This window comes from Panthera uncia, chromosome D1, assembly GCF_023721935.1.
Source record: "Panthera uncia isolate 11264 chromosome D1, Puncia_PCG_1.0, whole genome shotgun sequence".
Taxonomy (NCBI): Eukaryota; Metazoa; Chordata; class Mammalia; order Carnivora; family Felidae; genus Panthera; species Panthera uncia.
This window is the reverse complement of record NC_064808.1, coordinates 14,553,652-14,572,490: the sequence shown is the minus strand read 5'-3', so window position 1 is coordinate 14,572,490 and position 18,839 is coordinate 14,553,652. Positions and strand designations below refer to the sequence as shown.

Genomic DNA, 18,839 nt, shown 5'->3' with positions numbered 1-18,839 from the left:
TATCTAACACTGTGCCTAATGATACTTAGCCCAACTTAAAGACATTTAAACACTAGGAAGGAGAGGAGAAATACTCAGCTCAGGCTCTTTGCCACTGTCAGACCCCAATTCACTGGCTCCCCAGGGCTCTGTTCCCTTTTGGAGCAGTGATTCTGGATGTAGAAAAGGAAGTATGGGATCCAAGCAGCTTAGAAATGTGTGGGTATGCAATCAATTTTCCCTAGGGAAGTCACTCCTTCAGAATTCAAAACAGACACACAGATCCCTTCAAAAACTTTTATTTGTACGAACAGTTCCTAGCTCTTAGTTTATCTTAGAGCTTTTAAAAGAGTAGAGACCTTATATATTTAAGTTTGAAAAAAGTTTCTGCTATTAATCAGAAATAATCCTTTCTACTTCTTTCTGGCTTACCCCTTGGAGTAAGCCAAAAATAAAACCATATTGTACGTTTCCTGACAGAGATGAGAAAACAACAGACACAAGTCCTGAATTCTAGAGTTGATGCTTGCTGGTGAAGGACACCTTCAGCTTAGAGCATTCTCCCAACCAAAGCCTGAAGGAAAACTCTAACACCTAATTCTTTGTGGAAAAATTACCAACTACCCACTTTGCAGGCTATAGAAAAAAGGAAGATGGGGCACATTTCCGTCTGTCCTGGATCAGAGGTGCTTAAGTTACTTAACACTGATCAGGTAAAGAGGGGAGGCTGTGCCTATGATCTGAGAAAAGGCTTGTTCTATGAGGCACAGGATTACCAGGGGACGGCAGAGGACAGGCTTGTCTACTCTCCGTTCAAGCAGCCAGCTCAACAGCAGCAGTCTAAAAGCCCCAAATGGAACACCCCTATGGGTTCAGGAGGGACTGAGGGGCTGCCCTTTCTAACATGTGCCAAAAAAATAACATAGTACTCTGATCGGGGCCACAGAGACTTTGAGTTTGGATGGATAGGTGCTGGAAAAGGGGAGGGCAAAAGTCAGCTGCTTTTCCCCTATAGCCTTAGGCCAACACAAACTGCAAATTAGTAAGCAGCACCTTAATGCCTCTGGTGACAGTTATAGCTGAAGTGGCAGGGTCAAGCTTGTAGGTGTTGGCATCCCCCTTTTTATATCGGTCCCGGAAAACATAGATACTCCCATTACAGCTGGCGATCTTCCAGAGGGATGGGGCAGAGCTCCAGGCCTCAGGAAGGCAAAGCCGGGTAAAGCTGTCTAGGAGGGGATTGTAGCACACCAGGGAGTCCCCTTCAGCCACGATGAACACCAGATCCTTATGCACAGCTGCGTGCATGCGGCCCGCGAAGGGCAGAACATAGGGCTTCACGTGGCATTTGTCTGTCTCTGTGTCAAAGCACTGGATGAGTCGGGAAGGTTTGGTAAAGAAGTCCAGGTCATTCTCCTCCCCCCCTAGTAAGTAGATGATCCCGTTAAGGTTGGCACCAGCAGCCCCTGACACAGCCACCTCTAGCTGGGTTGTCTCTGTCCAGACGTTATCACCTACCCGATAATAGATAACTGCATTGGAGAGGGTATCCTGCAGTGTCTTGCCACCCAATGAATATATGGCATCTTTCCCAGGCACAGACACCAGGGTGTGCTGGAGCCGGTCCCGGGGCAAAGGTGCACACCATTCCCAGTCCACAGTGGCATTGTTGCACTTCCACATGCGCCGTGGGATGGACCCTCCCACCACGTATAAGTCTCCACCATGCTTGCAGGCTGCAGTGATCTGGTGGCACAAGCTGTTTTGGCCACTTACACTGATGGAGTCATCTTCCGCACAGTGTAAGGACACAGCCAACGAGTGGGTACGAGATGACTCTTTCCCGATCAGGTAAATGTGCACATTCTCCCCGATCTCCTATTGGCAAAATTAAAATTATAGATGACATCTATCAGTTCTAGGCTAAGACTCAGCTGAGACACAGCTCTAAAGGTTCTGGACCACACACTTGTATCTTGCTCTAACCCGCTACTTCCCTCTGGTTACTGTATGCCATCCTGACTCTCACCTTTCAGTCATTATATGCTGGGGCAGAGAATCTGTTGCTCTCATCCTGAGCTGCTGGTTTAGGAAAAACGTACTTAGGATTAATGCAATGGTGAAAGTAGTTCTCTCAAGGAACTTTATGGAGCTCAGAGGCTGAGCTATGGTTTCTAGGCTCATGCACACATCCTCCTCCCCAGTTCTTAACTTTGAGCCAGAGGTGACTTAATCACCATCACCAGGTATCAAAGAGGCCAGATCAGTAGATGGCTGGAATGTATAGATATTATGGTGTCCCAACCCTAAAGCGAAATCTGCCTTACCTTCAAGCTAGTCCTGAGTGACTCTGCAAAAGCCTCTCTTTCTTCTTTATTAAAATTGATCCAGGCTTCTATTGCCTCTGTTGGGTTCTGAGAACATGGAACTCCATCTGTGAGAGCCAGAGGAAAGGCATGGTCAATGGCAATCCAACAATCCAAAAGGGAAATTTAGAGCCAGTGGCTTTAAAGATACAAACCACTTTGTTATACTACCACCATGTATGTATGTGCGTGTGTATAAGAAGTTAACCTACATTGCATTATTTCTTTTAATCAGAATGGACGACTTGATATGCTCATATTTGCCATGGAAGCAGTCTATAGGCTGCAGAGCTCACACCTGCTAAAGCATAGCATACCTCACTAGCAGGGCCAGGATTGTTTACCTACAATTGCCGCATCACTTAAAAAGTTTCTTTTTTTTAATTTTATTTTTTAATGTTTATTTTTGAGAGGGAGAGAGACAGAGCACAAACGGGAGGTGCAGAGAGAGAGGGAGACACACAGCATCTGAAGCAGGCTCCAGGTTCTGAGCTGTCAGCATAGAGCCTGATGCAGGGCTCGAACTCACAGACTGCGAGATCATGACCTGAGCTGAAGTCGGATGCTTAACTGGCTGAGCCACCCAGGTGCCCCTCACTTAAAAAGTTTCTTATGTAAGGGCACCTGGATGGCTCAGTCAGTTAAGCCTCCGACTCTTGGTTTTGGCTCAGGTCATGATCTCAGTTCCTGGGATCAAGCCCTGGGTTGGACTCTGTGCTGTTAATGTGGAGCCTGCTTGGGATTCTCTCTCTCTCTCATTCTCTCTCAATAAACTTTAAAAAAATAAGTTTTTTAAAAATAATTTTAAGTTTATTTATTTTATTTATTTATTTATTTTGAGAGAGAGAGGGAGAGAAAATCCCAAGCAGGCTCCACGCCATACGTGCAGAGCCTGATACAGGGCCCGAACCCATGAACCTCGAGATCACAACCTAAGCCAAAACCAAGAGTCAGATTCTTAACCAACTGAGCCATCCCCCCACCGCCAAAGTAAGCTTCGTTTTAAAAAAGTTCCTTATGTAAATACCTTGACCCATCAATTTACTTAGATAACTAGTCCCACAAGTACGTGCAAAGTACAGGATAGATGAGAACAATTATACACAAAAGATACCAGAGTATAAATACAAACAGCTCCTCACTACATTTTGGGGGTGAGCCCTGCTTTTTTTCTAATTCAACACTTGTATATAGACCCTTGAAAAACATGGGTTTGAACTATGTGGGTCCACTTATATGCGGGTTTTATTCAATAAATACAGTACAATATTGTAAATGTACTTTCCCTTCCTTATGATTTTCCCAATAACGTTTTCTTTTCTCTAGCCTTATTGTAAGAACACAATACATACAGTACATGACACGTACAACATACAAAATATGTGTTAACGGTTTTTGTTATTGATAATGCTTCTGGTCGACAGAAGGCTATTTGTAAAGTTTTGGGGGAGTCAAAAGTTACACATGGAATTTTGACTTCGCAGAGGTTGGCAGTCCTAATCCCCACGTCGTTCAGGGGTTAACTGTGTATTGCACAGTACTATTATATTTTCCAGGTTTCCTCCCCTAAAAGGGATTGCCTGTGACAACAGCTAACTCGCAGCTGAATCTCTCAGAAGGCATCTAAATTCCTACCAGGAATAATAATGTAAATTAACACCAGAAAGCCTGAAGGCTCCTTTCTCCTGAACTAGAATGTCCACTAAACAGCATATGCAAGTAGCTGAGTATGACGGGCCCCATCCCTCAACTTACCCGAGATGATATCAGTGAGCAGATGGTGGGGCAGGTGGAGAAATTCCTCTGTGCTCTGCAGCTGGGCCAGGTGGGCCTTGGCACAGTGTTTGGCGGCAGTGTACAGCTCAGGATCGCTGTGCCTGTCTGCCAGCCACATCACCTGAAGGCAGTTCCCCACCTGCACGGTGCGGGCCAAGAACCGAGAACATTCCTCAAAGAGAGACGTCAGCTGATACATGTCTGACACCTCATAAATTTCCTGCAGCTCTTCAGCTCGAAGTTTCACAGTCCCGTGGTAGATATAATCAACCAGGAGCTGGAAGACAGACTCACTGACATCCTGCAGTACAATTACCCGGTTGTGAGCCTCCTTCAGGTTGGAAGTGAACATGGACCGGAAAAAGCAGCTCTGAGCTGAGAGGACCAGCCGGTGGAGCTGAAACTCCCGGCCTTCCACCGAAATGGTGACATCAGCAAAGAGCTCTTCCTCCAGACACAGTTTCATGATGCCCTGAGCCACACGGCCTGAGTGTGACCGATCTTTGAAAGTGTAGTTCACAAAGTAGTTTTCATCCATGGATGCTCCAGGCTCCTCTGGTGATTCCATGGCAGCCAACTTCTCTCTCTGCCAGCTGTCTGCAAAGCAATACCACCCTGAGTAATGGGGAATTCACAGTCTATGAATCCAACTGTTCAATTTATGGAGGGAGAAGGTAAAAGTGAGAGCAAAGTGGGCCAAGATTGGCCTTGGTCCTGGCCCTAATGACATCTCAGAAGCTCTCCTTCAACCGAAGCTGGGTTCATTTTCCTGCAGTGACACTCCATTCCTAATGAAATCGATAAAACGTCCTACTCTGGGTGTTTCCGTATAAAAACAATATTCCTTTCCATGATGTAATAAAAACCTGGCTATTTAGGTCAACACATGAGAGCAAGCGACTGGAGGAAATCTATGATATTAAAAGCCTTACTAACCAAATGACTATTGGGCATAAAACTAGTGAGGCTCTGGGCAGGAGAACCCAATAGACCCCAGCGACCTTCTGGTCGAGGCCCCTCTTCCCCCACGTGCATGGAGTCCAGACCTTCCAATATGAGGCTTGGCCTGGGACATCTGTTAGCTCCACATTTTCTCTTTTCTGAGCTTCTCCCCCCTCACGCCCTGATGACTTCCCAAGACTCCGTTCCAGAACTAGAGACGAAGCCCCGCCGTCCCAGCAAGGGGCACTAGTAGGCCTAACGCCAAGTACTGTGTCCCCGCTTCACCTGGAGTCGCCTGGGAAACGGTCGCTAGGGAAACCACTCTTCTCTCCCCCTTCCCCTGTCCCCTCCACGCCCCCTCCCGGCCACGCCCGCCGGCCCTCGTCAAAAGCTTAGCTCAGGGAGCGGGGGAGGGGTGTGGAATGTGGAACCCAGACCCCTGCCCCTTCCCCTCCTCTCACCCCTCCAGTTCATTAGGGTCCTCGCCTTCTCTACAGTCTCTACCACACCAAACTCGGGCTACGTTCACCTCACGGCTTCCCCACCTGCCTGCCTCGGTTTCTCACCTGTTTTCCCTCCTTTCATTCCGAAGCCCGGAACCCGGAACCTCTGCTTCTAGCCCCGCGTCCGCCCGGAAGAAAATCAGATGCATGCTTCCGCTTCCGGTCCGTGCCCTTGGGGTTCCGTGTCCTGTGGGTCTTGGATGCCTGGTCTGTAACCTGGAACATGGCCGCGACGGCGGCTGCTGCGAGGGGCTGGTGGCGGGGTCTCGTAGGGTCCGTGGCGTTGGCCAGGGGTAAGCAGGGGGCAGCTGGCTGAGGCCCTGGGCGGGAGCGGAGGCGCGCCTGGCGCAGGGAGCATATCAGGCCTCACTCTGAGCTTATTTTTCCGTACAGTGGCCGGGCGACCCTCCGTGCTGTTGCTGCCGGTGAGGAGGGAAAGCGTCGCGGCAGACACGCGCCGTATGTGTGGGCCGGGCCCTTCTCGGGACTACAGGCGGGGGACCCTTCATTCTTTTGGATATTTGCCCTTGTCCTGGGATGCCCTTCCCTGCGTCCTTTGGCAGATCTCTGTGGAGACCTGACTGCAGTGGTCCTCTTGCAAGCAGAATCGAACTCTTCGCTGTGCCCTTTTAGCTCCCTGTTACGGCCTTGATTGACCCCTGTCCATTTCCATGATTCCTTTTCTCTCCGATTAAACTGTCAGCTCTTTGAGATCAGGAAACAACGTTTGGGTCTCAGAGCCATTATGATAGTAATTCACATTAATTGAGTGCTTCTTGTGTGCCAAGCACCTTGCTAAGCGATTTAGCGAGGGATCTTAGTCCTTAGGACAGTCTTAACGAGGTAGATAGCATTGTGCTCTTCTTACTATACATTAGGAAACAATGCAGAGAAGTAACTTACCCAGAGTCACAGCACTAGCGAGTGACAGAGCAGGCCTGTCTGCTGCCAGAGTCAGACAACACTTAACCATGATGTGTGCAGTCTATGATGTGTGGGTACTCATGGTTTAGGGTTGCATGCATGCGTGTATGGAGATATATTACAATCAACATAAGTAGACTGGGAGTCAAGAGACCTGGTATTTCCCCCTTTCTGGCCCTCAGTTACCTCAATGGTGGGGGGAAAGGGTTTTGACTAATCTGTGAGGGCTCTTCAGCCCTGCAGCTCTTAGCTTGAGAGCCTGCTGTGAGCCAGGTGATAAGGAGATACAGAAAAGCAGAAATTCTCGTTCCCACCCTTAAAGAGTTCCTGGTCTGGTAAAAGAATTGAGACACACTGCTTAACAAAAATGCAGGCATTGTGAAGGAAGAACTAGGGAGTAGCTTTGAGAAGAGGCAAACACCCCAAACGCAGTAGTAATAAGGAGAGTCTTTGTGGACTCTGTAGGTGACATTTTCCCTAAGTTTTCATCAATTCCTATTCCCTGGAACCCTCCACTCTCACCTTCCTCAGGATTCTGCAGGGAGCCCTGCTGGGAGACAATACCCCTTACAGACCCAGGAGACTGAATGTAGGCATGGCTGCTGCCTTTTCCATTCCTTTGTTAAATATGCCTTCTCCTTCCAGCCACTGTCCGACCACGGAATGATGTGGCCCACAAGCAGCTCTCAGCTTTTGGAGAGTATGTGGCTGAAATCCTGCCCAAGTATGTCCAACAAGTTCAGGTAATATTCACTATTGTTGTTTGGTCATGGGTCAAGAAAGAACCATGTTCTCAGGGCATGTAGGAGTAGGCAGCCTGGTATCAAAGAAACCAAAGACTCTTCTACCCCACTTGGACTGCTTTCTCTGCCCTCAACCAGGAGACTCCTGCTAAAGTTAACTGCTCTCTCAATAGCTCTTTTTTCCCTCACCTTTCCCTTTCCACGTCTGCAGGTGTCTTGCTTCAATGAGTTAGAGATCTGTATCCATCCTGATGGAGTCATCCCAGTGCTGACTTTCCTCAGGGATCACACCAATGCACAGTTCAAATCCTTGGCTGACTTGACAGCAGTGGACATCCCCACCCGGCAAAACCGTTTTGAGGTCAGGAGATTTGAGAAGGTTTGGAGAGTAAAGGAAAGAAAAGGGACAGACAAGTTTTAGGATGACAGCTACCAACGGGAACCATAGTCCTCCTCAGTTTCGGTTTGGGTCAAACAATACAACACAGCAGTTAAACTGGGGCCTCGGATTAGGCAGACCTCAAGTTTGAATCCTAGCTCTGCCACTAACAGGCTATGTGACTTCAGGCATTTTGTTTAGTTTTTGTAAGCTTTAGATTTCTTATGTGCAAAATATATGTGAAACTGTTCCTACTTTATACAGAGTGGCTGTGAGGATGAAATGAGATCGTACAGGTAGATTGCCAGCATGGAGCAAGTTCTCCATATATTTAGCTGTTGATATTTACTGATCATCTACTATTGGCCAGATCCTGGGATCAAGGGAGAAGTAGCACCCAACACCTGCCCTCAAGGAGTCCCCCACGCTCTAGTGAGGGTGAAGGACACATAAAGAGCTTACTGTAATAACATATAATGCATGGGATGTTAGATGTTATGAGACTGCAAGAGGGGCTCTCAGAGTCCTGTATGGGAGGCTTCTTTGAAGGGAGAGAGAATGTGCTGAATCTTAAAGGATGACCAAGAGATCAGGAATTAGCTTGCTAAGGATTGGGGCCAGGAGTAGCATGAGCAAAGACAGGCATGCTGACATCCTAAGGTATAGCATAGCTTAGGCCTTTGGAAGTAGTTGTAAATATAAGAATCTTGAGGATTTTGAGCTTCAGGATAGAAGGCAGGTTCACAGGTAGAACCCTTACCCACCTCGTGCCTCAGACCCTGTGGCCATCTTGGTCTTCCAGCTCCTCTGTTCTCTCTAGATTGTTTACAACCTGCTCTCTCTGCGCTTCAACTCCCGGATCCGTGTGAAGACCTATACAGATGAGCTGACACCCATTGAGTCCACTGTTCCTGTGTATAAGGCAGCTAACTGGTATGAGAGGGAGGTGAGTTTCTGGACATAGTGGATCCTGCCTCTGGGCCAGAGCTGCAGAATTAGTTGAAATAACTGCATGCAGTGCATCCTCACCCGTGTGTTGGCTGATGGACTGAGTTGCCTGAGGGCCTTTTTTTTCTAGATCTGGGACATGTTTGGAGTTTTTTTTGCTAACCATCCTGATCTAAGGAGGATCCTGACAGACTATGGCTTTGAGGGACATCCTTTCCGGAAAGACTTTCCCCTATCTGGCTACGTTGAGGTAGGAGGAACCTTGAACTAGGGCAAATGGCCTCAGGGAAAGACTGGCAGGGAACCTGGGGTGTGCTGAGCATGGCAGGAAATAATGGTCTGTGAATTGTGGTGATTTAAGAGTATAGGCTCTGTATCAAATCCTAGTCCCAGTTTTGTAATCTGGGGTCTGTTGCTTAATTTATCTATGACAGTTTTCTCATCTACAAAACAGGAACAGTAGTACTTAACTAATAAGATTTACAGTGAGCTAGGGGTGCCTGGGTGGCTCAGCCGTGTGGCATCCAGCTTGGGCTCAGGTCATGATCTTGCAGTTTGTGAGCCTGAGCCCCTGCTTCAGGTGAGCTCAAGCCCTGCTTTGAGCTCCTCTCTCTCTCTCTCTCTCTCTCTCTCTCTCTCTCTCTCTGCACCTCGTGGTATTCTCTCTCTCCCTGTTTCTGCCCCTCACTCAAGTGTGCTCTCTCTCTCTCAAAAATAAATGAATAAATTTAAAAAATAATAATAATAAATAAAAATCTACTTAAAAGATTTACATTGAGCTAAATGATGTTAAAGCCTAGTGTATTGTAATTACTCAATTGACATTAGCCATTATCATAATGATCATTTTAATGACCAAGGCAACCTTGAGGACACACTTTGTCCACAGGTCTGAAAGTGGAGGATCATTTTACCCTGCCCTGGATCTCTGAGAAGGCAGCTGACAGGGAAGACACTAAATGTTTAGCCCCTGAGGATGGTTAAAGGCAGGACTAGTAACATGTGACTACAAGGGCCTTACAAAGAATTTCAGTGCTTTGCTTTACCACCCTTGTGCTACAGGTTGTTTATGAGCAGGAAGATGGTCCATTGCATACAAACATATGTGTCATTTTGTAGAAAAGTAACTTTTTAGAAATGCTGAGATAGTGGCAATCCCCCCTTCTGTACCGACATATGCCTGCTTTCTTCATGTTTTGCATGGTCCCATTTCCTTCTCAAGCTACTTCTGGTCAGGACTCCTTGCCTCTCCTCATTTTCACTGTCTGGCCTCCCTTACCTGGTTTGCCTCTTCACCTGTTTGTCTTTACTTTATCCAGCTGATCCTCCAGACAAGAAAAGCCATGCCAGCAATGCCTGGGTCGCTCAGTCGGTTGAGTGTCCAACTTCAGCTCAGGTCACAATCTCACGGTTCATGGGTTTAGCCCTGCATCAGGCTCTGTGCTGACAGCTCAGAGCCTGGATCCTGCTTCAGATTCTGTTTCTCCTTCCTCTCTGCCCCTCCCCCACTCATTCTCTCTCTCTCTCGCTCTCTCTCGCTCTCTCTCGAAAATGAATAAACAACAACAACAACAACAACAAAAAAAAAACAGAAAAGAAAAGCTATGCCAGATTTATTGCCTTGCATCTTTATAGTGATAGTGCCAAAGCCACATGGTCTGAACTTGAGTGCTTCCCAATTTAGGTTTACTCTTTTCAGCCACAGACTTGCTCCCTAATCCCCAACAAATGCTTATAAGCATTTCCTTATAAGAGTGGATGGGTGAGCAAAGTCAGTTGTGCTGCAAAAGCAGCTCAGAGCTTATGATGTGGGGATGGTGAGCAGGGGAGCCTGACTGGGTGATTGCAGGCCGTTTTGGATTGTGGTTGGGATGGGACTTGATTGGTAATACAGACATGCCTGGAGACTTGTTGACAGAGGCTGGGATAGCAGTCAAGGACAGGGAAGTAAAGAGACTGGTGAAGTCCCCCATAGCCTTGGGAAAGTAGGCTCCTTAGCAGCTCTGAACAAGGTCTTCCTCAGTGCTTAAGCCTGCTTTTCTCTTCTGCAGTTACGCTATGACGATGAGGTGAAGCGGGTGGTGGCTGAGCCAGTGGAGTTGGCCCAGGAGTTCCGCAAGTTTGACCTGAACAGCCCTTGGGAGGCTTTCCCTGCCTATCGGCAGCCCCCTGAAAGTCTCAAGCTCGAAGCTGGGGACAAGAAACCTGAAACCAAGTAGCTCCAAGGAAGGCATGTGGATACTGGAAAACGCCTTAATCTATACTAAGCGTCCCTGTAAATAAAATCCTTAGACTAACCACTTCTTGTGTGCTTTTGGGTAGACATGAAGCTTGACTCGGGAAAGGGAAGATTCAGCAGGGGTTTTTCCCTCTCCCTTAAAGAGACTCTGCCAAACCAGGAATCTCTTTTAATGGGACTGAATAATGCAGTTGCAGTCATGGTGACCTGCAAGCCTGGATGTACTTCTGAGGGAGGGTTCTGGAGCTGAAATGGAAAGTTCTCATGGTCCACAGGGCTTAGGATGGGTGTGGCATGGCATTTCCTAAAAACTGGAGGGCCCTTAACAACTAGAGGAGAAAACTCCTTGTTATAGCCGACCGTCTGGTGGCAGCTGATGGATGGAGGGGCCTGGGTGGAACTAGGGAACCCCCCCCCCATCTCATCTAAGCATCCACAGCGTTCCATAAGCCATGACTCATTTTTGAGTCTTGAGCCATGAAACCTCCTTGCAATCTAACGGCCCATCATGTTTGGGCTAAGGTAATCTTCCTAGACTCTAGCCAGAACTGAGAATGTTGTAAGCAAGCAAAAGAGGTCCCAGGACTGGTGCAGAACGTACTCGGAAGCTGCAGCTCTATCTTCCAGGGGACAGGACTCCCTACCCCAGCCAGCCTGGGGCCTGTTTGGCTGGTGGCTGAGCACCTAAGTTGGAAGTGCTCGACTCTGCCTGTCCATGAGACCACCCAAACAGCTCACCATGCCATTGGAGGACCAGTGCAGTTGCAGGACCAAGCTTTGCAGCTGATGCTTTTGGCTGCTGAGGGGCTCCCTGGAGGCTGGGCTGGGCCTGACTGGGTGTTGAAGCCTGAGTTCAGCTGCAGGATGTTTTGGGGGTGAGGACAGATAGTAAGGTAGCGTTACGGCTGGGCTCTTTCCTACCTCTTGGGGGGTGGGGGGAAGGGTGGGGCAAGCTGGAGCTGTTTGCTACCAAGCTCCGTTTTCTATTAACTAAGCATCCCGCCCATCTGGGCAGGAACAGGCTGAGGGCTTGACAAGCAGGGAGCCAGGCTTCTACTGCCAACAACTTAAGATTCCACTTTTCCATGGGATGGAAAGGTCCTGGGAAGTCAGAGCCAGCCCCTCCCTGTTTAGCATTGAAGGCTGACACACAAAATAGGAAACGCCTGAGCCGCCTGCAGTGGAAAGTTGGAGCTGCGGTGTGTGGCAGGCGGATGCAGGAGCAGAGAGCAGCTGGGGAGAGAAAGACTCAAAGGACGTGGTGGGGCACAGCTAGGACGATGCAGTTCCTGGATTGGCTAATAGTAGCCACTTGCCTTCTCCCTGGGGTAACTGCAACCCAGCACTATCCAGGTACCTGGGCTTTAGGGTGGGGTGGATGGGAACCAAGGAAGGCTGTCGGCTGACAGCAGTTAAATTTGGTTCTATCTGAACCTAGCAGGGCCTAGAAACTGTGGGCAAGGTGGGTACCAGACTGACCTGTGCAGCACGTGGTAATGGTCTGGGCCCCAACCCCAGAATCAGAAAGGTCCAAGTGAAATGAAGGGAGGTAGTCCTAGGTGCCCTCAGTGCCAGCCCTGGACAGAGCTGGGCAGTGGCCTTATTCTAGGTGTGCAAAGCAGGACCTCTGGACCTGCCCTGGGCTTGGGACAATCATTCTAAGGGCTGGGCAGCAGACCAGAGTGAAATGAAGGAAGCTGCAGCAGACAACCCGCCTTGGCCTGGCTTCCCTGGCCTCCACATGAGCACTACTGAGGAGCAAGGAAGGAGCAGGTTCCTCCAAAAGGGGTCCTCGACCTTTGGGGAGAGTCACTGACACTATTTTAGATCACTGTCCCAGATAATTACAGGGAGGGGAAGTGGGAAGTGAAGTGTCTTGTGACCCAATGGTCTGGAGCTCTTTGCCAAGGGAACTGCAGAAGTTCAAGGAGGAGTCCTGGACACTTGCCGAGGTGGTATCTGGGTTTGGGATGATGATTTTGGGATCACAAGACTTATGCCTGGGAGGGAGGATGTCAATGTGCATGTGTCTGTAAGGAAAGGAGGACATGGGGTGGCACTCCTACTCTTTTGTAGATAGAAGAACCTCTTGGCATCCCTACCAAGGAGCTAAGGGGCACTTCTGGGAGGCTGGGGTGTTCAGGGTGGAGCTTGGCAGGGGCCTGACTCTTTTCTGCTGCCCCAGGGCAGCCCATGAACAGAGCCAGCGTGGGAGGTGGCCTGCAGGAGCCAGAGGCCCCGGAAGTGATGTTTGAGGTCTTTCCTCCAGCCTGGGATATGGGGGTGGGAATGTCCAGAGGTCCCTAAGCTCAGGGTTGGGAAGGGGGATGTCTTAAGCTGGGCCTGCTGGGGGAGGGGGGCCACCCAGCATGGGTCCTACTGCCTGCTTATGCCCCCCTAGCCCACTCTTGCTCCCTGCCCTGCCCCCACCCCCAGGCCCCAGCCCACCCCTTACACGGCTCCCCTTACAGCTGCTTTGGGCTGGGCTGGAGCTGGATGTCATAGGGCAGCTGCACATCCAGGACGAGGAACTGGCGTCCACACGCCCAGGCCGCCGACTCAGGCTCCTCCTGCAGCACCACGTGCCCAGTGACTTGGAGGGTGCTAAGCAGCGGCTGCAGCAGTTCCAGGACCTGCGGAAAGGGCCTCCTCTTAGCCCTTGGGACTTTGAACACCTGCTCCTCACAAGCCTGTCCTGTGTCTACCGGCTCCATAAGGCTAGTGAGGCTGAGGAAAGAGGTCGCTGGGCCCAGGTCTTCGCCCTGCTGGCACAGGAAACACTCTGGGACCTATGCAAGGGTTTCTGCCCCCAGGGGCAGCCCCCTTCTCTGGGACCCTGGGCCTTGATCCTTGACCCCTTTCCCTGACTCTCCCCAACTCCTACCCCAAGCCAGACCCACCCGGGGCAGTGTTCTTTCCACTGTGTTCAGATCTCTGGCCTTGGATTGTACCCTGGAACCCACTTTACCCCTTCCCCATTTTCTTCCCTGAGCCCTGGCAGGCTAAGAGCCTGGGTCTCAGGCAGCAGGCACAGACTCACGGGTGTGTGTGTGTGTGTGTGTGTGTTGGGGTCAGGGTTTTTTAAGTCCAACCAGTGCTCGGAGTCCCTGAGCCCCAAGTTCCCCATTTGGACTAGCCATAGACTAGACATCTTTAGTCCTGTCTGTTGGAGGAGGAGAGGAGGAAAGCAGGTGGAGAAACATTACCTTTTCTGGAGGGGGCGGGTGGAGACAGGGAAGCGGATATTTTTTGGTCCATCTCAACAAGGCTCAAATGAACACCTCGAGTGGGGAGTGAGGCTGTGAGGGCAGAGACAAGCTGAAGCTGGCTAGTGTAGTCCTGATCCTGTGTAGCTATTCCATTAAATGTTCTGTTCTGGCCTCCTGGAGCCTGTGTCCTTCTATGCCAGAGTAAGTTGTTTAACCCTTGTCCTGGGCAAAACACCCTCCCTGTCCTGGGAAGGCAGGTGTTGGGGCAACCAGGTATCAACTCATTCCTCACACGCCCTGCTAGAAGAAGGAATGTTCTGTTTCCTTGAATCCCATCCTCCCAGAAAGTTAGCAGGGTGTGGCCCCTTGTCACAAGAAGGAACCAGCCAGACCCTAAGAATGACGTCGTAGATCAGTGGGAAGGAGTTACAAGGATTTGAAGGGGAGGCCCGCAAGGGGTCGGGTGAATAGGGTTCAGTTTAATCAAATTCCCATCTCCTCGCCCTCCCAGCGCCTGACCAAACCCTGCCTTCTGCCCTCCGACTCCCACCCCCCGGTTTGCAGTAGTCAGTGCCTTCCCGTCCCGCCAGCCCGAGACGACAGCGTCGCAGACAAGACAGAGCGCAGGACCCCGGGCAGACAGGCGCCGACGCAGGCCCACTTTATTGGCAGAGTCAGCCACACTGGGCGGGCCGTCATGCTCGCGCCGGCGGGGCTTTCAGGCCACGGCCCGGCTCGGCATACACGCCCCGGGCCGCCCCTGGGCTCCTCTCCCGGTCGGGGTTCAGAGCTCCGGCGGCCCGAGGGCCGGCGGGCCGGCGGGGGTGAGGTCGGGGTACACCAGGAAGCCGGAGAAGGTGATGTACTTGCCGTGGTTGCTGTAGGCGCCGTAGCCGTCGTGGTCGTGGCTGAGCAGCCAGACGGCGTCGCCGCGCCGCAGCGCCAGCATCACGCTCTGGCTCTGCATCTCGCGGCGCCGCGACGCGCCGTCGTCGTAAATCATGGCCTGCACCTCGTCGCGATTCTTCATCAGCTTCACGGACAGCGTCTTGCGCGGCAGCTTGCCCAACGTGAAGGAGAAGAAGTAGGCGCCCGGCAGGCGGCAGCGGAACACGCCGGCCGCCGCGTCGAAGTCGCCGCCGATGTTGACGAGCTCGGTGTCGAAGGCGAGAGGCCGGTGCCGCGGCCCCGGGCCGGCGTCCGAGCCCACCAGGCTGCGCGTGCGCGCCGCCGAGAAGGCAGAGCGCGGCTCGCGGGGCGCGGGCGGCCCGCGCGCAGGCGCGTCGGCGTCGGCGTACACCAGGTAGCCGCTGAAGGTGGCGCCGGGGGCTCCGAGAGCGTACTGCGGGGCGCCGTGCAGCCGCAGCCACACCGTGTCGCCGTAGTCGAGCTGCAGCATGGCGCTCTGGCTGGCGGCGCGCCGCGCTCCTGGCCGCCGCTGCTCGTCGAAGGCCAGCGCCTGCACCTCGTCGCGGTTGCGCACCAGCATCACCGACAGGCTCTTGTGCGGGGCCTTGCCAGCCGTGAAGGAGAAGAAGTAGGCGCCGGGCACGCGGCAGCGGAACTGGCCTGTGGCCGCGTCGAAGTCGCCGCCTATGTTCACGTACACCTTGTCGAAGGTCACCGCCATCTCCGATGTGCCCTCCAGGGGGGTGGTGCGTGCCGCCGAGAAGGCAGAGCGCAGCTCCGTCGAGCCCGGAGCCGGCTCCAGGGCCCAGCAAGCGGCAGGGCCCAGCAGGCCCAGCAGGAGTAGCAGCATGGTGCCTGGGAAGGGGGGCGGGCAAAAGGGGGAGGAGGGTGGGCGGTTTTGCGGGGGGCGCCTCCAAATGCCCAGAGTTCCGAGACTGGGAGACGAGTTATCTTCACAGCCCTGCCCTTGACCTTGACTCACAACTAGGACTCGGTTTCCTACAGACTTGGACTAGATCAGCGGTTCTCAAACTTCGGCCGGCCTCAGGGTCCGGTAAAGAGCTTGTTAGAACACACATTGTTGGGCCCCCACCCCCAAATTTTCATTCACTAGGTTTCGGATGAGGCTTGAAAATTTGCATTTCTAACAAGTTCCTGGCAAGGCAGATGCCACTGGTCCAGGGACCACACTTTGGGAATAACCATTAGATTAGGCCAGTGAGTCTCCTTTATTATTATTATTATTATTATTATTATTATTATTATTATTTTGTAAGCACTAAACTGAACCCCTTTCTCAAGTGAAAGCTCACACACCTGTACCACAGGTCCAAGCAGAAATGCTTTAAGAGGCCTATAGTCCTGTCAGCTGGGTTTACCCCCTCCCCACCTTAGCAACACAGTGGACCGTCAGGGGGTCTCTGAGTTTCCTTCAGCCTGGTTTGCTGCATTTTCTGTGGCTATATTATGGACCTCAGCCTGCCCCTCACTCAGGCACTAGCTCTCTGTACTGATGTCCTCCCTGGTGGCCACTGTTTCAACCCCCATCTGGGCAGGACAGGACATAGCTGCTCATTGACCCCTTTCCTGGCCTCTGACCCACTCAAGGGTCAGCTCCCACTCTGGACTCCCCAGGGGCCCTTCTTGCAGCAAAGAGGCCAGAACAGTTGGGCTTTGACATAGGTCCCTCCCCCCAAGAAAGCAGAGGAAGAGACAGTGACTCTTCCTCTGGGCTTGAGGGCTGGTCACTGAGGGGAAGGGGAGAACGAGGGGCTGCTGTGAATAGAGCAACGGTTCCAGCAAGGTTTTGGCAAGATTGTGAGCTCAGGAGCTTTGTTTCTCAGCAGCCGTGGAGTGAAGGACTGGACTCTGTTCCTGGCTCTACTGCTTAAATGCTGTGAAACCTAAGGCAAGTTCCTTAATTTCTCTGGGATCGGCCTTCTTTATGTAAATGGGGAGGAGACCTGCCTCACAATCTTACTGAGGATGCTCTGAGATAGCAGGTGTGAACATAGTTTGCGAAGGGCATTGTTGGCCAGGTGTGCAGATGCTTCTGTTCTCGGCCTTGAAAAAAGTACTCTGATCAAGTTCTGGACATAAGGAATCAGTAACTCCTCTCTCTGGGAGCTTGTGAAGGCAACACTTAACTCCACCATGCTTCTTAGTAGGGCATAGGCTCTGGGGCTTGAATACCCAGAAGCCCTGAAGTGGAGACAAAGCAGGAAAGAAAGTGAGCTGGCAACAGCCTAGGATTTGGGCTTCCATGGGAGGCGCCCTGGGAGTGTGTGTGGTTTGGTGTCTCTTAGAGACCCTGGGGCTTGCTGAGAAGGGTTGCCAGGTGCAGTTGTACCCTACACAACGCCGTTCACCTTAGGGTGCGTGGGCACTGGAACCTAGCCCACATTCTACTTGCCCGATGGTGCGGAGCTGCTGCACCTGGGGAAGGAAAAGTGTGCCTCTTTCCAATTTTCATAATAAAGACCCCAAGTCCCTAACCTAGCTGAACATTCCAGAGTACATGCCTTTCTTACAAAGGCAGCCCATGGGCTAGCCAATACCCTTGATGAAGGCAGGAAAGAGGGAGGGGACCCGTCTACGGTGGTGAAGATTGCACCTCATGAGTATTCCCTTTTACAAAGTTCTTTGGACACATCTGGTCTCACAGCAACCCTGCAAGGCAGGGGGCCCTCTCCCATTTTATAGATGAGAAAGTCAAGGCCCAAACAAGGCGAAGCATTTTGGCCCAAGGTTACCATGCCCACTGAGGCAACCTTGAGCCAAGGTCTTTCGGTTCCAAATTCAGTATGCTTTTCTCTCCACCATCTTTTCCTCCTAGACATATATATTTCCAGCCAACCTGTCCTTAGCCTCAGTTTCCCTTTTTGCAAAAAGAGGAGGAGAGGTAAGTGAAATGAATCTTGGGATCCAGGGCAAAGGAGAAAGAAAGCAAAAAGCAAATAAAACCAACGAGACAAGCAGAAACTCTAGCGTTTTGCCTTCTGGGAGTATGGGAACATCACTACTCTTCCTGACCCTGCTCCTCCCCTAGCGGGTCCTACCCCAGGAGCACCTGCCCACCCTGCCTTCAACAATCTCCCTGCAGAGTCTGGTGCACCCCACGAGGGTCAGAGGGTGTTCCTGTGTGTGTACAGTACCCAGCGTCTGCCCATTTCTCACCCACCACTGCCCACTTCCCAGGTTCCCTAGGTCCCCATCCCTCTTTAAAACCCCTTCCCCGCGCAGGTCAGAGGTGGGAGGGTGTCAGGTGGGCCTCAGAGCTCCAGGAAAGGAAATGGCTGATCCTGGCTCTGCCCAGGTGAGGCTCAAAATAATCATCTTCAAAGAGAAAAAACTGGGACACACAGAGCTGGGGCAGACCCAGAGCCCCGGAACCGACGGGGGAGGTGGCGCGATGTCAAGCTAAGGGGATCTCAGAGCCCCGCTCCCCGCCAAACCCCACTCCCCAATGACCCCCTCCCTCAAGCCCCGCCAGAACCTCCTCCCACCTTGAAAGCCCCTCATGATCCCCAAAAGATAAGTCCCCCTTTTACAGAAGCAATTAATCCTTTCTCCTGAAAAAATAAATCAGGAAGGGGTACCCCAGACCTCCCCCCATCCCATCCTTCCTTCATCCATCCCTTCGGAGTGAAAGCCCTTGAGCCTCTTTGATGAAAAGGCTCCCAGGTCCTCCTTTCAGCAAAAAAGGACCCGACTCCCCCGCGCCTTCGCCCACCCCCGCTTCCATACGGGAGAAACCTCGGCTCCCCGCCCGGGAGCTGCCCTCACCTGGCTGGGGGCGGCGTTCGGGTCGGGTTCGCTCCGAGCCCGCGATCCGGCTCCGGGCTCCGGGCTCCGGGCTCCGGGCGGGCGCCGGGGCTGCGCACTGACCGCCCGCGCTGCGGCGGGGCCGGGCCTGGCGGGG

The 18,839-nt window shown here is 51.8% G+C and overlaps 4 protein-coding genes across 7 annotated transcripts; 2 read left to right on the top strand and 2 right to left on the bottom strand.

Moving 5' to 3' along the window:
- Positions 1–268: 268 nt before the first annotated feature.
- Positions 269–5,693, bottom strand: KBTBD4 (kelch repeat and BTB domain containing 4). 2 transcript variants are annotated; one of them, XM_049617121.1, is made up of 4 exons: positions 5,630–5,693; positions 4,101–4,718; positions 2,307–2,413; positions 269–1,857 (listed from the first exon to the last, which is right to left on the bottom strand). In XM_049617121.1, exons 1-4 carry the CDS (start codon positions 5,646–5,648, stop codon positions 997–999), a joined length of 1,605 nt encoding a protein of 534 aa, XP_049473078.1. In that variant the 5' UTR covers positions 5,649–5,693; the 3' UTR covers positions 269–996. The 2 variants fall into 2 exon arrangements, with proteins under 2 accessions (XP_049473078.1, XP_049473084.1); XM_049617127.1 differs by lacking the exon at positions 5,630–5,693 and adding an exon at positions 5,168–5,421.
- NDUFS3 (NADH:ubiquinone oxidoreductase core subunit S3) lies at positions 5,639–10,860 on the top strand. 2 transcript variants are annotated; one of them, XM_049617193.1, is made up of 7 exons: positions 5,639–5,728; positions 5,960–6,025; positions 7,136–7,233; positions 7,445–7,594; positions 8,433–8,558; positions 8,691–8,810; positions 10,612–10,860. In XM_049617193.1, the coding sequence occupies exons 1-7, from the start codon at positions 5,710–5,712 to the stop codon at positions 10,777–10,779; spliced, it is 747 nt and encodes a 248-aa protein (XP_049473150.1). In that variant the 5' UTR covers positions 5,639–5,709; the 3' UTR covers positions 10,780–10,860. The 2 variants fall into 2 exon arrangements, with proteins under 2 accessions (XP_049473150.1, XP_049473142.1); XM_049617185.1 differs by lacking the exon at positions 5,639–5,728 and adding an exon at positions 5,740–5,859.
- Positions 10,861–12,010: 1,150 nt separating this feature from the next.
- FAM180B (family with sequence similarity 180 member B) lies at positions 12,011–14,323 on the top strand. Of its 2 annotated transcripts, XM_049617217.1 has the most exons (3): positions 12,011–12,152; positions 12,985–13,055; positions 13,271–14,323. In XM_049617217.1, the coding sequence occupies exons 1-3, from the start codon at positions 12,014–12,016 to the stop codon at positions 13,664–13,666; spliced, it is 606 nt and encodes a 201-aa protein (XP_049473174.1). In that variant the 5' UTR covers positions 12,011–12,013; the 3' UTR covers positions 13,667–14,323. The 2 variants fall into 2 exon arrangements, with proteins under 2 accessions (XP_049473174.1, XP_049473183.1); XM_049617226.1 differs by lacking the exon at positions 12,985–13,055 and having other exon boundaries at positions 13,236–14,323.
- Positions 14,324–14,638: 315 nt separating this feature from the next.
- Positions 14,639–18,833, bottom strand: C1QTNF4 (C1q and TNF related 4). Its single transcript, XM_049617141.1, has 2 exons — positions 18,704–18,833; positions 14,639–15,772 (listed from the first exon to the last, which is right to left on the bottom strand). Exon 2 carries the CDS (start codon positions 15,765–15,767, stop codon positions 14,793–14,795), a length of 975 nt encoding a protein of 324 aa, XP_049473098.1. The 5' UTR covers positions 15,768–15,772; positions 18,704–18,833; the 3' UTR covers positions 14,639–14,792.
- Between the last annotated feature and the right edge of the window lie 6 nt (positions 18,834–18,839).

Coding starts and splice junctions, on each gene's coding strand:
- KBTBD4 (XM_049617121.1), bottom strand. Junction 2,414..4,100: donor GCTCACTGATATCATCTCGG/GTAAGTTGAGGG, acceptor TGGCTCTCACAG/ATGGAGTTCCATGTTCTCAG. Junction 1,858..2,306: donor CACTCAGGACTAGCTTGAAG/GTAAGGCAGATT, acceptor TTTTGCCAATAG/GAGATCGGGGAGAATGTGCA.
- NDUFS3 (XM_049617185.1), top strand. CDS start 5,790: ATGGCCGCGACGGCGGCTGCTGCGAGGGGCTGGTGGCGGGGTCTCGTA. Junction 5,860..5,959: donor GTCCGTGGCGTTGGCCAGGG/GTAAGCAGGGGG, acceptor TTTTCCGTACAG/TGGCCGGGCGACCCTCCGTG. Junction 7,234..7,444: donor AGTATGTCCAACAAGTTCAG/GTAATATTCACT, acceptor CCACGTCTGCAG/GTGTCTTGCTTCAATGAGTT.
- C1QTNF4 (XM_049617141.1), bottom strand. CDS start 15,767: ATGCTGCTACTCCTGCTGGGCCTGCTGGGCCCTGCCGCTTGCTGGGCC.
- FAM180B (XM_049617217.1), top strand. CDS start 12,014: ATGCAGGAGCAGAGAGCAGCTGGGGAGAGAAAGACTCAAAGGACGTGG. Junction 12,153..12,984: donor TGCAACCCAGCACTATCCAG/GTACCTGGGCTT, acceptor CTGCTGCCCCAG/GGCAGCCCATGAACAGAGCC. Junction 13,056..13,270: donor CCCCGGAAGTGATGTTTGAG/GTCTTTCCTCCA, acceptor CTCCCCTTACAG/CTGCTTTGGGCTGGGCTGGA.